Consider the following 24377-nt stretch of genomic DNA (forward strand, 5'->3'; position numbering starts at 1 on the left):
CCATGAAGACAAAAGAACACGCCGAGCAACTCAGAGAGAAAGTTATTAAAAAGTATAAGTCAGGGGATGGATACAAAAACATTAAGAAATGGAAGGAATATGGCAACATGTGTAAATCCTCACAAGAGAGACCACCAAGACCCCTATGACTACTCTGAAGGAGTTAAAGTTTCAGCAGCAGAGATAAGAGAGACTCTGCATACTACAACTGTTACCTGGGTTCTTCACCAGTCAAAGCTTTATGGGAGATTAATTAATTAATTGACATTACTTTTCAGAAATGTGTTTTCGCTTTGACATTAAAGTGTTTTTTTTTCGGTCAGAAAAAAATTATAGTGATTATGATTTATTTATAAAACCAATGAAATGGTCAAACATCCAAAAGGGTCACTACTTTTTATAGGCACTGCAACTGATCAGTAAACATGGGTCAAGTATTTGTAACTAAATTTCAGTGTGAAGAGTTACTATACTGTTTGAAAATCAACCCTGGAAATGACTCTAGATCAGGGTTTGTTAACATACTGTTAGCCACATGCTAAACATCTACTAGGCTAAATGCTGTACATCGAAATATGAAAATGAACCTGAACAAGAAGTGAAGCCTGAAAATTTGTTGCCCACTAAAAGTGCTGCATTTACAATTGCTCCCAGATAAAATATATGTGGTTGTTACACACTAGACACACAATAATAACTACGACTTTCAGCATTAATGCACTGATCTCAATTGAGTTCCATAATAGGTGTATTATTATTTTTTTAATCACAACTAACTGCATGATTTATTATCCCTTTCAGCACACTTTTGTTAGGCCGCTGCACCATCTCCCCACAGCCACAGTGTTAAAGCAGTCACCTGCACCTTGGGTTATGAAACATTTACCTTTTTAACACCTTCCTTATTTCCTTTTCAATCCATAAGTTCCTTTTTAAAATTCATGTCATAATATTGGATCCACCAAAGTTTCAAATTTTTTTTCAAAATAAAAGCAGGTCTGTTTCCAAATGCCCAAAACGAGGGGGATTAAGTAACTACAGATATTCTGATATTAGTCCAGTTTGAAAAATTAAATCATTTGACAGCCCCGATGATAGCAAAATAATAAAATATATGAATAAAACAGACTCTGTTTATTAAGAAATAATTGTATTGTAGTCCAAAAAAATACAAATCTTACAATGAAGTCATCAAAATAAAAAATCACTTTAAAGCAAAGAACATGTACAAAGTAAAAAGAGGACACATTAGGGTGATTTAGGAGACAGGTGTGGAACCTATCAGATGCCCTCTGTCAAGCTAAAATAAAACATTTCTTATTCTTACAACATCTGGTTTAAGTACTGTGATTAGCATGTGATCAGTGATATGACATAGTCATTACCAAGGGAACACTCATTGTATTTCCTCTCACTTCCTCTAGGAAAGTTTCAGACCCCACCACATTAAGAGTGTTTCAGAAAGTTTCACTCAGAGCTGAGGCTGACACACATACAGAGAACAGCTAAATGACAGAGAGACCTCTGCTGAAACAACATAAAACACAACAATATGTACCAAGTCTTTACAAAGAAATAAAGAAAGATTCATAAAAGTTCTTTTTACATGCGGGAATGTAAAAATCATCCCCCCCTCCCCCTGCAGAAAATGTTGACAAAGGTTGTCAAGACATACCTGACTTTGACATAATTATAATAAAAAATAAACAGTATTGAGGGGGTTTGACACATCAGCAACAAAAGTAAAATTCCAATACACCCAATATTGGGTTTTTATTCTAATCAACAAAAATTGCAGGTAAAGTCGTGCATACTATGAAATATGCACATTTTTTTATGGAAATGTCTCCAATGTTGTTGCGCAGTTTAATCAGTGAAGTTTGATGGATAAGCTTTTCTCCTACACACTTGTCTGATGAAGCAGATATAGATTCTCTAAGGTCCCCAACTGTTTGATACTATTGATCATTAAAATAACAGGGAATGCGTCATTTCTAAAAAATGGGATATCCAAAAGATTCAAAGTTTTAGACACCTTATTGACAATCTTAATGTTGACAGTGAACAAGCTTCACCTGAGAAACAAGGGAAAAAAATACATTCACTTCTTAGAAACCAGCTGCACATTTCATAATTGTCAAGTGACCTGATTCGTATCGCAAACAGAAACCAGCTGGACTCATGAGCTCAATCTGACTGGCTCACCTGAAGATAAGACCAGTGAGTTAAAGCAGCAGCTGGACAGCAAACACACCTGCCAGTCAGCAGGAGGGGCTGAAACAGTTCACTTTAGAGAATCATGATATGAATTTTTCTGTGAAAGTGAAGTCATGTTACAGGCTAACTATGCCCATCTCTGCCTGTGATATCTCATTTTTTAAGATTGGAAATAAACTTGCTTTTAAGTTGCATCTACATTTATGACTGTGTCATATCCTCCGTATGCATTTGGAGCAAAGTGGCAACCTCTACAGAAGTTTAAAAAAAGCCTGCACTTTCCTCTTTAAGCTTGACACAGAAGCCCTGAAGTCACATATTCAAAAATGCACATTGTTACAGCAGAAAAAAAAACATTATTACAGCCTGGTTTAAAAAATACATTGGCTGGATAGCTCATTTCTTGATCAACACATGGCTGAATTCTCTTTATAACTCATCATAAGAGCTATGCATAATTAGAGGCGTGGCTTATCTGTAGTAGCTGTCATCTCTAACACGGTCTATTTCTAGGTGTGCCAAAGGCTAGTTTGGGATAACAATTCCAGTAAGGAAACCTACACCAACCAAAAAGCCTGGGTGACATCACTCAGACTACGTCCATGTTTTATACTGACCATGATTTGGCTGTACATTCCTTTAAAATGTAGTTTCAAGCTACAGTTTACGCATGAAAAGTAGGAGGCAGTGTCTTGAACCACACACTCATTTCCCTACCCCCTATCCACTACACAGTGAGCTGTCTATATTAGAATATGGCGGACTCAAGTGCACAAAACAAAAACTATTTCAGATACTACTCCAGCCACGGACTATGAGGCCATCAACAACGGCTTATAGACATCCATGACGACAGCTGGGAATCAAAACTAACAGTATGAGTGCACTACATAGGGTCTAACAATACTCACTCAGCACCACAAAATGTCATATTCCCTAACGATGCACTACACGGTTCACTACTAGGGACACAGCAAGACGCTCTACAGCAGTGGTAAAAAACTTTAAAGACAAACAGATGGACCAAGACTGCAATTATCCACATATGTATGATGTGCCATCTCTACTGCACAGAGAAAACCGCGTCTGTAAATATCTGGGATGGAGCAGTTCTGTTTAAGAAGTCAACATGGATACTCGACAAAACAATGAAAATCAGATCATTGTTTCAGTTTATTAAGGATCATGTAAATTGATGGGCTGACACCTTCCAGTTGGTTGGTTGATTAATTGGTCAGTATGCTCTCATCCAGCCAAGACCCTGCTCATCAGTTGGCCACACTGAGAGATGTGCAACAGGAGAGACGAGCAATACAGTGCTGGGCAATCCAGGTAGAGAGGTGCACAAAGGGATGTAGAATATGTCATATATTCTGATTTTTTTTACAGCTATAACTAACTCAGAAACAACATAGCTGAAACTTGACTGATGCAGGATTATGTACGATTGGCGCTGCTGAGTGTCCCTGCTGCCCTCCATCAAAGAATCAACTCCTAAGGTCTTTTTAATTCACAGGTAAGCAAATACAAGTAATAAGTCCCTTTATCATCTCATGTACATGTTAGTGTGAATGTCTGTTACAGACAGACACGGAGCAGGAGAGAGAAAGACAATGTCTTCTGGTTGTTAAATCCCAGCTAAGAGACTTTTTCCCTTCACCTCAATAAATAAACGCTGCAGGTTTTCTGACGTGCTGTATGATGCTAAATAGTTTTTGTTGATCACAGAAATTATCTGATTAAAGCTTGTTATGTTAATTTTTAAAGATCATGTGGTCTACCAGAGGAAGCTGTCACAGATTAAACTGATGTTGAGATAAAGGTAAAGTTTTCTGTCTCTCTTCCTCTCTTTTTTTTTACGTGAACAACCAATCAATTGGTCTGTGTGTGGGAGTCATTTTGATTGACCACTTTTTTCTTTGCTTGACTACAGGCCCAGTAAAGTGGAGACTTTTCATTTGATACACATCTGACGTGTATATTTGAAATTATAATGAAAAACTAGACAAAGAATGCTTCAAACGGACTGTTCTTTTAAGCAGCTCAAATGAAGACATCTATGGATACATGCAGCTGAAAGTCACTGGTTAACACGGTTGCTTATCACACCGTAATACTGGGACAGTTGCATCCGTGCACGAAGGAAAATGTTGGAGAAACAGAGTGTAGTCGCTGCTGACAGTGTGTTCAATACACTGGTCATCAGTTTGAGCTGATCTGATGTCACTATTGACTATAGATGCTAATTTTAGCTTAATTCTAACATAATTGTAACCTCCTGGAGTGTCATCCTTTTTGTAGTTTACATCTCACACATCAGGTGCATGTAATTAGCCTGGGCTCTCTGGTTTTGCCTCTACAAGTATCCTCTAGTAACATATTTGGTATCTCAAAGTATATTTACAACTATGCTTATGACAGGTAGTTGCATTCAAGGCTAAAAAGCAAGTATATCTCCAACCTAAAATTAATTCTGATGTTAACATGAAACCAGTACAGCTGATAGTACAGGTATAAAACAGGTATAGTAATTGTTCTTCTGTTTAACTGGGTTGAGAGCCTCACAACAGCTTAAGGATGGCCTGTAAGCATTGTAAGGAAGATCCATTAAAGCAGGTATAACAAGATGGGAACTGTTCATCATCCTGGTGTGATGTTCATTTAGATGAGCTCTCAGGATAGAACAAGATGTCATCAGTGTACAAGTGACAGGAGATGGTGCAGATCCACTGAGGAGAGTCTTATCACGTGTTTGAAAAAGAAGTGATCCATAAAAAGTAGTCCCACCTACAGCTCTGTGCTCTGATGTAAAATCTCAGTGCTACCCCACTGAGTCTGCAGACTGCAGTTTATGAGCAGGACTGGAGAGGCCAGGTGTCTCCCCCCTACAGGACTAAATAAGACAGGCATGATCCTTGTCAGCTGATCTCAGTGAGTCTGTCGGCTAGATCTGATGTAGTCGGCCAGAGTTGGGTAGTGACTGTCAGGGCTGCTTTTGATTTGCTGTGTGTTGACGCTGCAGTCTCGTCTCATTGGCTCCAGGTTGGAGCCGTTGCTGATCGGTCGGGGCAGCAGGTTGGTGTAGGTGTTTCCTGGGTTTTCTCTTGGGGGTTGAAGAAGTGGTGCAGGAGTTTCTGGGACTTGTGGTTCCTGTTTTAAATGGAAAGTGGTCTGAGACTCTGCCCCCACAAGGCCCTTGAGAAACTCTTCCCCCTCCATCCCATCCAAGAACAAGTTTAACCCCTGGGACCCCCCTCCACCTCCTGGTACTGAGCCATTAAATGGGCTCTGGGTGGGATTGAGGTGGTTGAATGTGGGCCATGGAGACTGTAAACCATGGCTCTGGTTCAGATTCTGGTTCTGATTCTGGTTCAGGCTCTGGTTCTGGTTCCGGTGTTCTGGATTGATCCCCATTCTCTGGTGCTGCAAGGGGAACAGGGTCTGGGTCTCAGGTTGGCCCAGTGTGGGTACCTGTGGGGTCGAGTCAAGGCATTGCAGATCATTCATGGAAAGCTCAGGGAGGATGGTGGTCTCAAAGCCATGCTGTACTCTGTTGGGAAATCCTGGTCCTCGACCTGGCTGAGATCTAGAAGGGTCAGGACGGGACAGGTGGTTCATGGCACCTGATGGGTTAATGGTGACTGTTTCCATGGAGATGTGGGGGTTGGGATTGGTCCACTGATGGCTAACAGGTACAGTAGGAGGCTGCGATGACATCATGACACTCTGATTGGCCGGCTGGTACTGCTGGTTGAACACAGGCTGTTGGGTCATCACTGGGGCGTGCTGCTGCTGCTGCCTCAGGTACAGACCGCTGAGCTCAGCTGAGGGAACAAACACACCTCAGTGTTATTATAGAGTACAGTCATTCTGATCAATGCCCTGCAGGTGTGGAAAAGTTGTGAATTATGATCTGGTGTAAAGTCCACACTAAACTTGACATGTGGACTCATTGGAGTGTACCTTACACTGTGTCATTGTTTGGTTAACACACAGACATTGGGTTCATCGTAACTAGTAGAGTATGGCATCCAAACTAGAGAGTAAACTGGCACTCAAATGGGAGCTAGCCACTGTAGCTCACATTAAAGAGCAGTGTCGTAGCACAGGTGTGTTTGTGGATGGTTCATCATTACTCGGGTTGATAGTATATTACCATTTCAATTGAAAGTGTGTTTATCACAAAATTAAGATTTTTTTTTAATATGTTAAAGGGTCTCAGCTAACTCAGTACAAGACTCTTGTCTCCACCTCATCCAAGAGTAACTGGATGCAGCCGAGGACCTCTAACCTTGCAAAGCAGATGGATATGCCCGTTTCCGTGTTTCTCACTGGCGAATCCATCTTGCAAAGCTCCTGTCTGAACCGTTTGGGCCCGGTTAGAAAGTGACAGGACCAATCAGCGATGAGGGGCAAGTACTTTTGGGTGCAGTGGAGTCGTGACGTAAGCAAGCAGCAACAATAGGCTGGTGCAATTATGGCAGAATACATTAGTGTGGACGCTGCTAAAGCGCCAGTTTTATCAGAACTTGATGACATCTTTTCATTAAAAGAGGAACAGAGAACAGCAGAGTGTTGTTTTCTTTTCAAAAACAACCAAAGTCTTGTACTGACATGTCTACAGTAGCCATGGTTCGCGTTATTTAGTTCTGTCTCTATGGAGTTTATTCCTTTGGTAGGACCCAGCTCGGCAGTGGCTATATCACGTGTTCTGTTGCTCTGATTGGCCCGTAAAGATGTGACAGACACAATGTTCATCCAAACACCCTCAGAGTTTTTTTTTTTCAAAGGCTCTGCCCTTTACCAAATGCTGTCTATGACAGGTTTTCTGCGTCAGGTTAGAGGACCTCCACTTAACACCTAATACCGGAAGTCACTTGAACTGAACGTCTTCTTTGTTGTTTTCTCTGTGGCGCCACCATATTAAAAGAGGCAGGTCTGCCACATATGGTTTTCGGGTTAACAAGCACGATAACATTACATTAATTTTAATGACTCAATTTATGATCCAAATTCATGTATCACTACAGACATAATATACGACAGGAGATTGGCTGGTTGGCAGAACGTCAACGTCGCTGCCATACATCATTCAATACGGCGCTTGTCTGACTTCCGGTATGAAGTGGAGGTCCTTGGCTGCATCCAGGTCCCTCTCCCTTCATCTGGTTAGACAACACTAGGAGGTCTAAAACAAGAGCAAAAAGCCATCAAAAGCTTCTCTTAGTAGAGATGATTTTGCTCGTCTCCTAATAGGCCCTGGCATGAATTTTAGCCGGTGACAACCTCTGCCGTTCAAACACAATGGTAGCGCTAGCCTGTACAGCTCATTAGCACTGGCCCTTAATGAATGTGACCGAAAGAACTTTTGTCCAATACCCTTTGGGAATGTTTTGAAGTCTTGCCCTTACCAAAAACTTTGTATGGGAGGTTACCCAGATGAATGTGAAAAATAAGCATGCAATGCATCTATGAAACCGTCTATCTGGTGTCAGGTTAAAAAATGAGTGGAATTATAAAAAATGGAGATTAATTGCATTAACTAAAGCAATTCTGAGAAAAAAATCTTTATCGTTTGACCTTATCATCATTAAACATTCAGGGACATAAACTTAAATCAGTTACCTTTTCTTATGTGACCCATGGTGCTCTGAGGGACCGCCTTGGGTCTGTTCATGGACAGACCAGCGAATGGACCACCTAGGGGAAAGACAAAAACATTCACAAACTTTAAGTATTTGTGAACAGTATTGTATCACTAGCCTGACCAAACCTTAGTTTTTAATTTCCAGAAACTGCAGGCAAACTTCGGCACACAGTCAAATTACACAAAAACACTGGCAACATTTATGTATGGAAAAAATGTCAGTGCTATTGTGCAATGTAGTTTTCTTGCAGTGTTTGACAGATTTATTCTTCTTCTACACAAGCGTTTAATGAATCAGATATAGTTTTCTTTTAGGTTTTGATATTTTTTATATAATAACAATAACTAAAATAATAAAGACTGTCTCATTTTTTGTTATCACTTACCTGACAGTCCTGATATCCTCATCAGGTTCTCTCTCCTGCGTTTCTTTTCATTGTAGCCATAAGGATCTAAAAACAAAAACATGTTCACAAACATTGCAAAATGAAGCCAATGCAAAAGGGCAAAAACCTGCAGCTCCTTAAATATAAACTTGAGTCACATGCACACCTTATTAGAAAATGCCGATTGCAACATCAGAAATAATCCTGTTTACAGTCTGGTTCATAAACAGTTTTGACTGGAGTAGTTATGTCTTTGTGGGCACATACTGTTTGGGTGTTAAATAAGGATATATCGAATTAAGCATGGCTGATGTAACGACATGCCAGGAGCTCCACTCCATCCTGTCATTAGGCTGATCTACATTTAGTTTGAGATGGTGTTTTCATTATGACAGACACTATGGATTGACCTCAAGAGCTCTTCTCAGATACCAAAAGGCTGACTTGTTTGGTCTCCTTCACATAGAAGGAGATGTCTGCTCACCTTTGTCGTCTGGCAGGTATCTGAAGTCCATGGGTTCACTGACCTCCTGGTCAGAGGGTCGACGTAGCTGCATGTGCACCGTGACTGACTCAACGATGGAGGTGTTGTAGTAGGGCGGAGTCTTGAAGACGATGGCGACCTGACGGTGGACGTCAGCCTGAGAGAAGGAGCCTTTGGCCTCCCAGCCATCAGAGGAGAAGAATCTGACCTCGATGTCGTCTAGAGGGAGCGATGATGGAAAACAATAGTGGAGAACTGACTGAACATGCAAAGAGACTATGCTACAGATATGAACCAGAAATGAAGATGAATGAAGAGAAAACAGCTGTCAGCTGACAGTCCGGTGGGGTTTAATGCTGATCATTTCAGAGAACAGAGATGGTACGAACCTTTCTGGACTTTGTCACATAGTAAGAAGATCTCATCTCCTCCTTTAACGCTGCCACTGTTCCTGTTGACTCGACAGATCCTCAGCTCAGCTGTGTTTGGAGCTCCTGAGGACACACAACAAGATGGGAGCAATGCTGTAAATCTAATACACCAGACCTTACGCATTAAGAACTGACCATGTTACAATAATAATGACTTTCATCTGTCTCAAGGCAATTTCATGCATTCATGCTCTAAATTTCAAGAGCAGAGTCGGACTATCAAAAGACTACGAAATAGTCTTATCTTTTAGATGAAAATCAAACATCAGGGGTGTTTAGGCCAAGCTCATTAATAATCAGATACTTTAACATTGTAGACAGTCAATAGCATTATCTGCAGCAGTAAACAGGTAGTTAGTAAGCAAATAGGGCTGCTGAATGAACTGAATATGGACCAGTTAGCTCCAGTGAACAGATGATAAGTTAAAAATAGGTCATGTCTTCTAGCTAGTAGCGCTAACTCAGCTAAGGTTGTCAAAATTTTAGATACAACAAAAATAAGAGCAATACCAGCTGTTTACGTCAGTGGTTCTCAACTGGTTGAGCCACGGGACCCACCATCAACTCCTCAAGGAGAATTGAGACCTAAATTTTCAGGAATTTTTTGGTCAGTCAGATGTATTTAATAAAAAGTAGTAGAGCTTGGGCTTAAGACAGTACAAAAGGTGTAATAAAACAAAGAAATCGGACCAAGCATGCATGTTTTTTAGAGTCTAATAGACAATTTGGCAATTTTTTGTTCCCAAGCACACATCTGTGACCCACTGAAAAGGTTTTTCGCGACCCACTTTGTAGTCCCAACCCACCAGTTGCGAACCACTGGTCTAAGTGATACACTACTGATACACTAAGGATATTGTAATGATCAATGGTATCATAAAGCAACACAATTTTAAAACAACTTCGAACTGCATAATCTAAATTCATTTCATGAGACAGGCGTGAAAGGGAGGAATGAATACATCTAAAATTGTATGCAAACATGTATAAAAACAGCAATCAAGGGGTTAACATAAAAAATAAAAATGCATTAAAATGTTTAAAACATCTGAGTGAAACATCATTAAGCCAAAAGAAGCACAATCCTGTTCATGTGAAAGCAGAGCTGCAAACACCAAACCTAAAGGGAGATCAAATTCAGTCTCTGTTAAGGAAGTCATTGTATCAACCACAATACTGTTAAGATTAGGCCTGTCAAACAACTTAAAATTTATACTGTCATCAATCTCAGAATTTACAGAGTTAATCCTGATTAATCTCACCTTCCTGTCACATTTAAAAATCCAACTATTTTGCATTCAAAACCTTTTGTTTCATTTAGTTTTTGGTACTATCTTAAACTAAGGCTAATTGACTTCCTGTTTGAGTAAAGCTCTGCTTTTTTTTCAAAAGAAAATAAGGAACTTTGGGTAGATCAGAGATTATGACATGATGTTAACCTCAGAAAAAAGGAACATGTTATGATTGAAAAGCAAAACAAAAGCCAAATGCTTGATAACACAAGGTGTCAGTTGACTTTTGACCCATCCACTCTGCTGTCTTTTCAAAGTGAAATTAGATTTTAAGGGGCAGTGGTGAACTTATTTCACATTACTGTGGCTGCAGGCGACGTTGCAGTGGCTCAACCAAATCATGCTGAAAGGGACGATAAATCATGTGATTGATATGATGTGAAAAAAATAATGAACTTTTATGGACCTTAATTGTGATGAATGCAGTAATAATGACAGCCTTAGTTAAAAAAGATTTAATATCTGCTTGATTAGTGTTAAAAATGTTGCACATTGTCTAAAGGTAGGATAAGAAAAAACATCTTTTTATTTATTTAGTCAATATAAGATTGGAAAGTGTCTTTATTTGATCTGGTTTGCGTGGTGATGTGATTCTTGAGTATTTCAGACCTGGCTCAGTTTTATTCTGAGTGAAGGCGTCCACCACACTCACATGACTGCTGTCAGAAGAGGAAGTGCTCCATGGTAACCGTGTTGTCGGAGGGTTAGTGTGTTTATAGCACTTCCTCTTTCTGTCTATGTGTGAACACTAAACTACTTCTTCAAGTGCAACACGGTTACTGACTCAAGAGCTGTCTTAATACCAGAATTTCAACTTTGATATTACTCTGGTAAAAATCAAATGTTACTAATATATGTCCTATGACACAGCAGCAGGTTCAGAAGCTTTCAAAAGCTGCATGCAAACTGCACACTGCCCAAATTGCAGATATTGTACAATTCAAACACTCCACTGAAATTTACTTGCAGTTTTTAACAGATTATTTCCAATACATACCGGTCATATGAAACTGATGTTCTTTGAATTTTAGTACTTTTTATACATTGAATGCACAACTTGAACAAGGAAGCAACATTAATTTTGACAACCTTAACTGTGACTGTGACTTTAAATCTATGTCAGGGAACATTTTCCAGTTCCTGGATATAGAAGTACAACTTTTGCATTGCTGTTGCCAACATTGGTCAGAAACAAAGTTTGATTTCTTGCAAGGTTTTGTTGATTTTGCAGTCTTTTATCAGCTCTCCTGCAATTTGTTGTTGGATTTATTCCTCTCTGCACACCTGTCTTAGCCATTAAATGTATAGTTTTTGTTTAAGTGTCAGTCCTTTTAGATACCATTGATGATCAAAATAACAGAAATTGTATCAGCCTTAACACACACATAGAAAAGGTGTCGTAACAAACTCTTTCGACAGGTGTGTCCTGCTCAAAATTGTGTAACACTGTTTCATTATTACAGCTTAATTTCAGAGGCAGGATTTAGTATTTCTTGACTATTTCAAGAAACAGTGACGTAAATATTGACAAAGTGTCAGCTTTAAAGAACATAACGTCTCCCACCTCTGCAGCCTGACCTACTGTCAGACGCTTACATGTCAGTGTCAGAATGTTTTCACCTTTTGATAGTGACAAACAGGAACTGATGATCATTTTATTTGTAAATGAGAACAACTTTTCTACTTTCAACATGTCAGACTAGCTGCTGTGGTATCAAACAGGTTTTCATTGATGAATTTTTAGTACAACTTTATTAAAGTTTGAAATCATGTTGTTATGGCAACCCTAGTGTTTAGGTAGCATGCTGGGAATACACAGGTCTATCTCAAAAAAAAAAAAAAAAAATCAAATTAAAGTCCAGTTTTTCCCTTGATTTACTTCAGAAAGTTAACATTTTATAAATTCTACATCCATCTTATACGGCCTGAAATATCTGAAGACATTTTTTTGCTTTAATCTTGATGATTACAGCTTACAGCTCATAAAAATTAAAAGTCTACTATGTCAAAATATTAGAACATTATGGAAAAATCCAATTTATCAAGGTTTTCTCAGCCTTCACTCTCTCACTCTGGTTCAGTACACACAACCACAATCATGGGGAAGACTGCTGATTTGACTTTTGTCCAGAGGAAAATCACTGACACCCTTCACAAGGAGGGTAAGCCACAGAAGGTCGCGGCTGAAAGGTCAGGCTGTTCTCAGAGTGCTTTATCATAGCAAATGCATGGAAAGCTGACTGAAAGAGAAAGAGTGGTAAGAAAAGGTGAACAAGTGACAGGGATGAGCTCAGCCTTCAGAGGATTGTCACACAAAGCCGATTCAAGAACTTAGGGGAGCTTCACAAAGGAGTGAGGCTGAAGTCAGTGGATCAAGAGCCACCACACACAGATGTGTCCTGGAAATGGGCTACAAGTGTTGCGTTCTTAGTGCCAAGTCACTCCTGAAACACAGATGTTAGAAGTGTCTCACCTGGGCTAGGGAGAAAAAGAACTGGACAGACTAACTGGCTCCATACCATATTGTATATACATAGTAATTTGTGCAAAAGGAGCTCCAACCAATTACTGAGGGATAAATGAGCATAATTTTCCAGAAGGTCAAGATTTCTGTATTATAAATCCTTTGTAAGGCTAATGTTTTGTGATATTCTAATATTTTGAGATAGTGGATTTTTTTATTTTGGTAACCTGTAATCATCAAGATTACGAAGATGTTTGAGATGAATCTAGTATAAATAGAAGTTTCACTTCTTTAACTAAATTGCAGGGAAAAAAAAAAAACTTTTTCATGATACTTTATATTTTTAGATGCAGCTGTGTTAGGGGTGCCATCAGTTTACCATGACAGGTTCATGACACTCCTGATTGTCATCGATGTTTCTTTGCAGCATGTTAGCAGCAGCATTAGCGTCGTGTTATTAGCAAGGTGTAAAAGACTCACAGTTGTTATAGATGTGTTACCAGTGTGTTAATAGAGTTTCATCAGACTGGTGAAAGTCCAGTAACACATTCAATCCAAACACATTACTTGTTTTTGGCAGTGTGTTAGCAGCAAAAGTAGACTCACGGTTGTCGTAGATGGGGTTTGTGACGATTGGGTTCAGAGCTCTGGTGAACTGTCCGTTCTCATCCTGTAGGAAAACCTGGATACACAGCCGCACCACGTTCAGGTCGTACTCCTCGATCTGTAGTAGCTGCTCCTGTGGTACTAAACAGACATACAAAAACAAATGTCAGTATCTGATGAAAGGAGACATTATCAACCAGGGATGTTCTGATACCAACCCAAGACAGCTCATGTCACGTCTCTTTTAATCTCTCTACACTGGCTTCCAGTTGCAGCTCGCATTAAATTCAAAACTCTAATCATTGCTTACAAAGCAGTAACCAAAACTGCTCCTGTTTACCTGGAGTCCCTCATCCAGGTCTACACTCCTTCTTGCCCACTACGCTCAGCAAGCGAAAGGCGCCTGGTACTTCCAGAGCATCAGGCTCCTAAGTCACTAGCTCGACTCTTCTCCTCTGTTGTCCCTAAATGGTGGAATGAATTACCCAACTCCATTCGATCTACAGACTCCCACTAAAGCTAAAGACCCAGCTCTTTATAAAAACACTATGCACTTAGCTAGACTATTCTCTACTGTTGTCCCCAGTGATTGAATGAGTCTCCCAACTACAGTTGGCTCGCACTGTCCTGCTCTACTTCGGGGATTTCTTTGCCAAGCTCTTTGTGAATGACCCAGCACTTGGCACTTGGTAATCAGTTGTTGTGAACTCTAATGGATGGCGATGAGAGATCTCACATTCTGCTTGATTCATTGTTGGTGTTTATTAAAAACAAAACAAAACAAAACAAAACAAAACAAAAAAACATAGATTTTAGGTGCTTTGCCTTAAACACTGCACAGCTGCACTTCCGTCCAAATGGACCTGAAGCACTTTGTGGCACTTACTGATGTTGTTTCTTCTCAACTAGATCTTTGCTTGTATTATTCTTGCTCTCAAATGTACGTTGCTTTGGATAAAAGCGTCTGCTTAATGACGTTGTAAATTACATTGTAGCATTGTACCATTTTTTCCTTCCTGATACGATTCCGATACCAAGGTGTTGGGTATCGGCTGATACAGAGTACTGATCTAAAACCAGTGTGAACTTTCTGGACTGACTGTGCAGACTAGCAAATTATTTTAGACCTACAGCGCTTAACAAATTTATTAGACCACCTGTCATATTTGTCTCAAAGAACATCCAGCATCATGAAGCGCTTTAATGTGGACTCTTTCATTTTCAGTGAGCTCTCCACGTTTTACCATTTTGAACAGGAATGAGGAATTTCAAACTGAATTCACCCAAATTTGAGCCGGCTCACTGGGCTTCTCTGAGAAGTCAGAAATGAATCAAGCATGACATTCAACCACTAAAACTCATTTTTCTGTTCAGGAATGCAAGTTCAGTTTTTTGATAAATCAGTACATTTGAAAATTCATGCATAACAATAATAATCATATTTTAGCATTAAAAATTTCATTTGGGTTAAAGAGCTTCTACATATTGGTGCATTAACCATTGCAGAAACATAAAAAATATATATATTTTGGTAATTACCAATGCTGTTAATTTAGGGCAGCTGTGGCTCCATTATGCTCTATTAAGGCAGCATGAGGCGATTACAGAACAGTCTGCTAACAGACCCTCACAGAAGGAAAACAATATGGCAGTTAGCATTCGAGCCAGCGGTAATAAATTATTGTATTTTGATCAAAACGGATAGAAAGACATTCAGTATGAGGTTTACTGGTGTGGATTTAATCATTAAAGTCCCCAAAAGTCACATGAGTTCCAGGCTCACTGAAAAAAGATTTAAAGGCATCTATAGCATCAATGGGAAGGCACAACTGCTAGTTTCAAGAGGAACAACAAGAAAGAGGCATCAATGTGTGGTTAAAAAAGTTATTTGACTTTTGATAAACGGTATCTCTTTTTGTCGTGTACAACAACATCAGTCTGGAAGGCATTTTAATGATCACATTCAGAGAAAAACTGTCATGCAGCCTCCATTCTTTGCTGTTGCAGTGGGTCTTTTGGTTCTTCTTTGCTGCTCTAATAACGGTAGCCCGTTTGTGCGGTGCTTTCCAACAGTGGAGAAGAAAGGATTTCTGGTTTAGAGCGCTAACATTTAGCATGGCTAAACAAAGCAAAATATAAAGGAAAACCACAAACTGATACCAATACTTGCATTTTAAGCAGTATCAGATGTATCTCAGACTCTGGTATCCAAATAGGAAGAACCCTATAATAATAATAATACAATTACACAGCAGGTGTCAGGCCCTTAAAGAGTCATTTTGCCTCAGTAAAAACTGTTTCAGGATGAACTTCTCCATCTGCAGTGGTTTCGGTTTTTTGCACAACAGTTTGCAGCAGAGCAGCAAAATAAATCAAGATATATTTATTGCACAAATCCATCCTTTTTAACCCCACTGTTACAAACGTGGATAAAAAATCAAAAAATTAGGACACTTTGAAACTCATGGATAAAAAAAATTAAGTCTGCACTTCATGCATTCACTCAGCATATGAACATTTGAACACCATGTGCAGCTGCAGCAAGGGTTTTAATTTTCCAGTTTTTATTTTTAATGACTCACATTTACATCATTTGACAACTTAAACTGAGATATTGAGTTCTGATCACCTGCTACCCCTAAGATGAACAGCCCTAGTATGGCATACAGTCAATATCAAATAGATATTTTATACAGACTGAATTATTAACTGAATTATTTGGCCAGGACATTCTTGTGAATGAAATTTTTAATCTCAATGAGGTTTTCCTGGTTAAATAAAGTCAAATAAATAACAGACAGCAAAGCATCAAAGAGTTTAACTTCACTTCAAAACTTTCTATAACTGCTGTGATCAATAAAAAAACATGCCATTAAAGCATGAATACACATATAGGGGGTTAATGATAAAAGATATTTCACATTTCACATAGAAATAAAGGCTTAAGTTCTCTGATGTTCTCATATTCGTCACATCTGTAGGTTGTCTCCAAACCTCAGCTCTGGATCAACGTGCACATATAGACTAACACGTCACAGATAAGATCCTCAGCCTACACTCACACTCACACATAAGCGTCAAACACTCATCCCCCTCACAGGCATCACGCGAGCACACACCTTAGACTGAGAGACGCCCACACAGACAGAGCGTCACACACACCAATTTTCACATCTGCCCACTTTCTCTTCCTCCACCTCTCATTTTCAATCTTTCGCCACTGTGACGCTCTGCAACGCCACCTCAGAGTGGAAAGAAGAATGTGTGTGCGTGTTCGAGCAGAAGGTGACCACGGTGCTCCTGACGTGTGTGAAAGTGGTGGGGAACGTCTCAGCACTCTTTATTTCAAGCATGTGGATGCAAACTGTTGGACCTGCACAGACACAATATTTCTTTCCCCCCTCTGTCTGCAGCGTTTCAAGGTGTAATTCAGAAAGCTGTAGCTCCAGTGCTGCATCAATTTGCTTTTTTGAGTCTGATTTGGAGAGATGCAATCTCAACCTTTCCTCTGCTCAGAGCTGAGGAAAACTGAATGTGCTCAGTTCTGTATGCATTTTGATGATGAGCCAGCAGGGACGAGGAAACAATACATCTTATTCTGAGGCCAGACTTTAAAAAAAGTGTTTCATGGTTTCAACAAAGCTTTCCCTCTGAAAGGAGCAAAAAAAAGATGGCTTGGGTGTGCACATGTAGAGATATAAAAACAAAGACCCCTTGAGCCTTCCAAAGAAAAATAAAACAATCCCATCATTGTCATGGTAACAGCTCCAGATTGTCTCCACACATGTGGATGAAGTGAGAGGCTGTGAAAGGACCCTGCATATTAAGACATATTGATCTCAATGGAATGACATATTGCACTTTATATTTTTGTGGTGCAAAGAAACACACTAGATTTCTACATTTTGAGAAAATCTAAGAAAGAAATTCACATGTAAGTTGCCAAGTTTATGCAATGCATTCTGGGTAATGATGTCATCGACTGCTCTGTTTTTCTTCAAACATATTTTGAACTATACTCACCTTGATCTTCATTCCAGTAACTTCCTCCTTAACATCCTCTTCACTAGAACTGCACTTAAGTTAAAGATTAAAAGGTTTTAGGGAAGGTGGTCCATACAACAGAGAACAGTGCAGCTGTATGACATCACTCCCCAGAGTGCATTGCACAAAAATGGCATGTATGGTGCTAAGGATTCATCAATGGGTCTGTTATGCTGTAACCTGGGCCTGGGGGGGGCAGACAGACTCAAGCTCAACACGAATCGACACGTCTGTCACTCAACAGTTAAGGTCAAGCTTGATGGCATTTCTTGTGTAAGGGCCTTTTCATCCCTGGTAACATGCAAAGACACTGTTGGAGGTTTCTGGGCCCTTGGGAAATCCACAGCAGGACCGGGGGCTCATGGAAACCCTACCAGCCACCCACATGGTACCCTGGGGCATGCTTACTTGCCATATTCACTTCCTACTGTGCCCTAAAGGAGTGGACTTTTTTATTTTTTAACAGATTATTTTATATCTTTTATTTTCACGCCTCTTTTAATATTCAAGGCCATCCAGAGCACAACCTGGGTTGTGTCAATCCTCCTTGTGGAAATTGTTTCCTGATCACCGGAAAGTTTGGTCAACGCTTTTAACGCTGCAGAGTAGTTACAGACGTTATTTACCAGCTGTTTCCCCATTTTGGGAGTGTGTGGGGATTGTGGACAGGCCAGGGGCAAATATTTTTGCTAGAAAAGCCTGAAAAAGTGTATTTTGGGTAATATGTGACCTTTAAGACTTTAAATCTTATTTATTGAAAGCATTCACTTCATACAGAGCCATGCTGATAAACTGATACTTTTATTTTTATGCTTGCATAATCATATGATGTGCTAAATACATTGTTAATAAATAATATAAATGACTTATTTAAAACTACATGAGAAGTGTGCAGCTTGCTTTCTTGTCTGTTATCAGATCAGTTAATTCTGATGAGTCACTCTTATTATTCATAAATATTACATCATCTATTTGTGCATGCAATATGACAAACATCTAAGTTAAGGACACACATTTCTAGACTCAGAGTGTGTCTTTAATGAGAGGGGGGTCAGTGTGAGAACGGTGTGTTATGTGGGTGTGCAGAGGAAGCTAAACCACAAAACAGAGTCTCCACTCTGACTCATATTTTAACTGGAGCATCACAAACACACAGCGCTCATACAGCATGCACACACGAGTATATCAGTCGGTGCCTCAGCTTGTGTGTTTGGTCTGATTTCTATCTGTTTCATCATGTTTACGTCATTTAAACATGCTAGAGGTTAGAGGTCTTTATCTATGTCAGAAAAGTCTGAACTTTTTTCACTGAAGGCCACATGCAGAAAAATATCTGAATTACTGGGCCACTGTAACCTAACCTTATAGATATACAGTATATGTTGTATATAATGCAACAACTTATGCATGAAAAAAGTAAACAAATGCTTGTCAGATGTTTGTTTAAAGAATTAACAGCACTACTGCCAAGTGTCAGGATTTAAAAATTACAAAACAGTCAAACACAAGCCTCATGTTCAATTGTGGGCCATGTTTTATTTTATTTTATTTTCAGAATTTGGTAAGGGTGAAGTGGGGCACTTTGCCCCTGGGCAGTAGTTTGGACACCTCTGATTTATGTCAGTGGTACTCAAAGTAGGGGTCGGACTCCCTGGGGGGTTGCAAGACACTGAGTGGGGGTTACAAGATGCCTTCAAAAAACAAGAATATTTTCGAATGGTTTTCAGATGTACATTTTTCAGAAATATATGCATACATTTAGTTCAATTGGAAAAAACCATAGCCATTTGGTGAGATTTATGCTGAAATCAAAGAAATGTTTAAGGCTGTGATTCTAAACTGGTGGGTTGGGACCAAAAGTGGGTCGTGAAGCCCTTTTTCAGTGGGCCATGGATGTGTACCGGGGAAAAAAATTGTGCCAAATTGTCTATGAGACTCTAAAAAACATGCAAGTTTGTCCTATTTCTTTGATTTGTTACACTTTTTGTACTGCCTTAGGCCCAAGCTCTACTACTTTTTATTAAATACATCTGATAGACTAAAAAAACATCCCAAAATTTGGGTTGCGATTCTCCTTGAGAAGTTGATGGTGGATCCAATGATTTAACCAAGAACCACTGGTTTAAGGAATCCCTAAATTCAGGTCTGGATATGATTGGCACCGCAGCATTCAGTTATGCCTTAAGCACCCTTAGTGACTAGGGGGCCACCTGTTACTTTGGGGGCCAAAGGCTGAAAAGTTTGGGTACCCCTGATCTATGTGATAAAGCACCAAATCCTAGCAAAATTATCTTCAGACTCTCCACTAAAGAGCAGGAGTAGAGTGTAGTCTTTGTTATATTTACTAAAGAGGCCAACATGAATTCACCACGACATAGAAAACTTCCCTTAACAAGCAGAACCTTGATCAGAACCACGCTCAGAGGAGAACAGACATCTGCTAAAACTGGATGGACAGAGAAAAACTGGAGAATGAGCTTGTCTGAGATTTTCAGTCGGATTTTTGTCGTTACATGTTTTCCCAATAAGTTCAAATATACAACTCTTTACTGCCCCCAAATCTTAAACATACAAGAAAATTCAACCATAACATTCTTAACATGTCAGGACATGATGTAACAAAGATGATGGAGAAACCCAAGCCTGCAGACGTAACACTATAAAAGCAGTTTTCTCCTTTATATCAATGCTAATAGGAAATATTCACAATATGAATAGTGGTAAAGAACGTGGTGGTCAAATAAAAAGATGACTTTCTGCATCAATGATCACAGCCAGCTGCTCACTGGTTATGAGAACTACGGTAATCATTACCAACCACTTGCTTCCAGGGAAGTCCTCCTGAATATTTCCAGATGTGTTCACACATCAATACAGCTATGATTTTGCAAACACAAACATACAGACCTCATTACTGAGGTCAGTGTGTATTACTCCTGTGCTGTGATGGTGGTGGGGCAGCTGAGTTTCACAGCAGTGATGAGAAGGGGTCACACCTGTTTCGGTGCTGTTACCATGACAACCCGCAACCTGACCTAATATCTTTTTTATTTATCATTTATTAGTTTATTTGACAAGGGCCATGAAAAACACAACTGTCAAGCCAGAGTTAGCTGCAAAGCTAGTGATCTAATAAACTCTAATAATCTAAAGTTTATAATCTGGAGACCACCAAGCTGACCTGAATCAACAACACATTGGTGTGCTTTGTGGTGTTCAGTGTGACCTCACAGAGTATGGGGCTGCAGATACAACAAGGCTGCACCATCATGCACGTGCAAATGCAGGTCTACCTATTTAAAGACCCTGGAAAGTGGAGTCCAAAGTTTTTGTCTTAACACATTAGATACAATCTTAAATCACAGAGCAGTTCATCTCAGTCCAGGCTGTTGTTAGCTGATGTCAATGCCTTTGTTAAAAGTTAACAGTCAGTTAAATGCTGTTTTTCTTCATTGTGAGGTAAATTAACCAAATCTATCAGCTACAGTGGTCTATGGATCATTTAAAGTACCATAACAGAGATATTAGCCAGAAAACAGACTTTGTCTCTTCTCCGGAAGAGCCAGGCAGCTGGGCTCTGATCATAAGGTCACTGTAAGGTCAAGGGGCAGGCTAATGGCTTATATGCTTTTCTCTATTCAGATTGTAACATCTTTTAACCCCTTAAAGCCAGAAAATAATAGCCGCAAAATTCTCATTTTTTGTAACTGAAATGTTTATTCAAACCTCTGATGAAATAAAAAAAAAAAGAAAAATTGCCATAAAGTTTCACATATAGTTTTTTTTGTATCATATCTGATACACTAGGTATTTTTGACAACTGATAATCTACTGGAGGGCATTTAATTTATCTGATTATATTCAAAAGGTTAACCCTTTGGGTGCCAGATTTTTTTTGAGAAAATATTCAATTTTGATATCATGATTTCAAAAGGCTGTAGCTTGCAAGTGGTTAGAGATAGAGGCATACTGTAAATGAGAAAAACCTTCAGTATGACCCAAAGTTTGTGATGGGAGTAAATTCACGCATCTAATTTTCATATTTTGACATCACCAGGCGGCCTCTGCCGCCATTGGCTGTGCGTTTTCCCCCACTGCTTATAACATGGCTGTCCCTATCTCCGCGGTGTTTTTCATTTCCTACCTACCTCCGCCACTATTTGCGGTGTTCTCACCCCTAATACCCCCACCATGTCCCCTCCTCGACATTTGCTAATTACTCACTTCCCAGCCACAGTGAGGCAAAGCATCGGCCTCGATATGTGCTGCTTGTGGACTATCATGGCGCACGGACTCCCTGTTGCTGCTTACAGACGCACCGTCAGTTTCACCAGACGACTGAACGTCATGCCAGAGGGTGAATATTCCTCCCGCCATTCGCTCTCTTTCTCCCTGTTACGCTCCGTCTACAACCACTACTGCCGCTTCCTCGTCTTCTCAACTGGGGGTGCATCTCTCAAAACTCTCTCTCTCCAAAAATTTGAATAGAAACACATCCACAAATGCTGCTTGGATTGAAATTACTCATGTCTGCCATCTCCTGGTGTAAAGTAGTAACGACATTAGGCACCATAGTTGCAGCTATAGCCTGTTTAATTCAGCAATATTGCCTGACGCAATTTTGCGACTTTGGTGCTTAAAACGTCAAGTAATTTACTGATCATGTTGATTAGATAGAGGTCTTATAAAAGTGTGTCAAATATGATACAGTAGGCTTTATTAAATCTGAGAGGACCGTATTTCTCCTGAGTAGGCGTGGCTTCATCTCATCCAACAGACACGCCCACACTATCCTGGAGCAGATTTTACTGCGTCATTGTTCATTAATTTGGAAGCTTAACTTTATAAACTTAGAGATGCTTTATTTGACTGAAATTTGAACTAGGGGTTCATAACACAGTGACCTGTCATACAAGATTTATTTTGACTTTACAGGGTCTTTAACAAAAGATGTATACCCATGTAACCATGCACGTCACTGACAAATTCACACATCTGGACTTACAGCAGACACAAAGGTAACTGGCCTCACTTTTGGATGCAGACGTCCTTAAAAATTCAAAGAAAATAACAAACCATAAGAAGATCACAGATTAAGCCATGGGAAAGGGAGCTTATTATGGATTGAGAAGAAAATAAGGGAGCAATAAAAAAGATAAATATTGATAACACGAGGTGCGTATGACTTTTGACTTGTCCTCTGAGCTGTCTGTAAGTCTTTCAAACGGGAATGAGACACTGAGGAGCAGTGGTAGACTTATTTCACATCACTGTGCCTGCAGGGAGACAATGCAGTGGCTTGACCAAAGTGTGCTGAAAGGCCCAATAAAGCATGTGAATAATGCAAGTTAAAAAATAATGTGAAAACATTTAAAAATATTTGACCCTTCTTGAGCAGTCTTAGCTCTGAGCAGACGTTAGCTAGTGAAGTTGTGTAAGCGAAAATGCTGCTTTTCCTGTTGTGTAACAGAGTGATTTAGATCAAACCCATTAGATTAAAGATGCAGTAAAAATGAAGGTCTGAATCAGACCACTTTATGGATCTGTAAATCTGTTATCATCGTCTCAGAGAGCTGGGGAACCCCCGTACCCTCCCTTGCCCCCCTTAATGAATCCTGCATTCCCTGGCTCTCACGTGGTGTCCTGCTCTCTGCTCAGCGAGAACTGAGAAGCAGGAATGAGGAAGTATGTGAGCGCCTGTTTGTACACGAGGACAACGTCTCTCTGCACACAAACACTCTGGTATAAACCAAAAGACCAGAGAGAGAAAAAGCCCTCAGCTCAGACTGATGAGAACTGGGTCAATAAGTATTGAGGACCTTTCTCTGGAACTTGTTGACATGTTTTACTGAAAAAATGAAACAAACACCTTTAGAGCTTTACATACACCTGCCCTGTTCACTGGAACACACTCTTTGTATGCAGGAAACTAATCTAACACATCAAACAATGCTCTGCTCGATCAGACACACCTTAGCTATACTTCACACAGACACAGAGAGCTGCTAATTATTACTAACATGTAAATAAAAGGATGCTAATATGTGACTGAATGTAAAAGCTGGAGCTCAGAATTGGTGGATAGTTTATCAGTACAATAAAGCAAACAGCAAGACAAAATATTTGACTCATATTTACATGAAAAAATCTCGGATGTCAAGCTCTGTGACTGAATAAGCTGAGGAGACATAGACAGCTATCAGCTCTCACTTGTCACTCAAAGAGGGCACAGTCCTAATGATAGCCTTGATAGCATTCAAACAGGTTTGTTATGTACTAATCCAGTCTGAGCTTTTCAAACTTCTTGATACTTTGAGTTTTAAAAACGATGCAGTCTCTGAAGTCCCGAAGTTTTAAAGAGCCTGTGAACAAGTGGGTGAAGCTGGAGATGAGGAGGGGAAAATCTTGCTCCTCTGCAGCTTTACCCACATTGCCAAAACATTTGCAAATTTAGTACAGAGTGCAAGAGTTTCTCTGCAACTTTTCAGTGATTAAACCTAAAATCACTAAATATTGAGTGTCTAGCGTGTCCTAACAGAATGCAAGCATCAGATGTTGCTTCACCTCATGCTGTATCAGATCCCCGCCGTCCTCTTCTCATCTGTTCAATATTGACCTTTGTGCTCTTTAAATTTTCTGCTGTGTTATTCCTGTTGGACACTCTCTATCTTGTTGAGCTCCCTTGTTCCTTTTGCTCCTAAACCATGTCTTTATGAGTTTTGAAGAACAATACAAAAGACATGTCATGTTATAATGTTGCATTGCATTGCATAGACACTGTTGTAGGAAACAATGGAATTAAGATG

At 39.7% G+C, this 24377-nt stretch overlaps 1 protein-coding gene across 1 annotated transcript in view; it reads right to left on the minus strand.

The window, feature by feature from the left end:
- Positions 1 to 1119: 1119 nt before the first annotated feature.
- The window catches only part of rel (v-rel avian reticuloendotheliosis viral oncogene homolog), a 33469-nt gene continuing 10211 nt past the window's right edge, over positions 1120 to 24377 (minus strand). Inside the window, exons 6-11 of the mRNA XM_041789659.1 lie at positions 13528 to 13668; positions 9124 to 9228; positions 8735 to 8953; positions 8251 to 8316; positions 7843 to 7917; positions 1120 to 6041 (exon numbers count right to left, since the gene is read on the minus strand). Of these exons, the coding sequence (XP_041645593.1) occupies positions 5146 to 6041; positions 7843 to 7917; positions 8251 to 8316; positions 8735 to 8953; positions 9124 to 9228; positions 13528 to 13668 (1502 nt within the window). The 3' untranslated portion in view covers positions 1120 to 5145. The remainder of the gene's footprint in view (positions 6042 to 7842; positions 7918 to 8250; positions 8317 to 8734; positions 8954 to 9123; positions 9229 to 13527; positions 13669 to 24377) is intronic.

Source organism: Cheilinus undulatus, linkage group 6 (assembly GCF_018320785.1).
Source record: "Cheilinus undulatus linkage group 6, ASM1832078v1, whole genome shotgun sequence".
Classification (NCBI taxonomy): domain Eukaryota; kingdom Metazoa; phylum Chordata; class Actinopteri; order Labriformes; family Labridae; genus Cheilinus; species Cheilinus undulatus.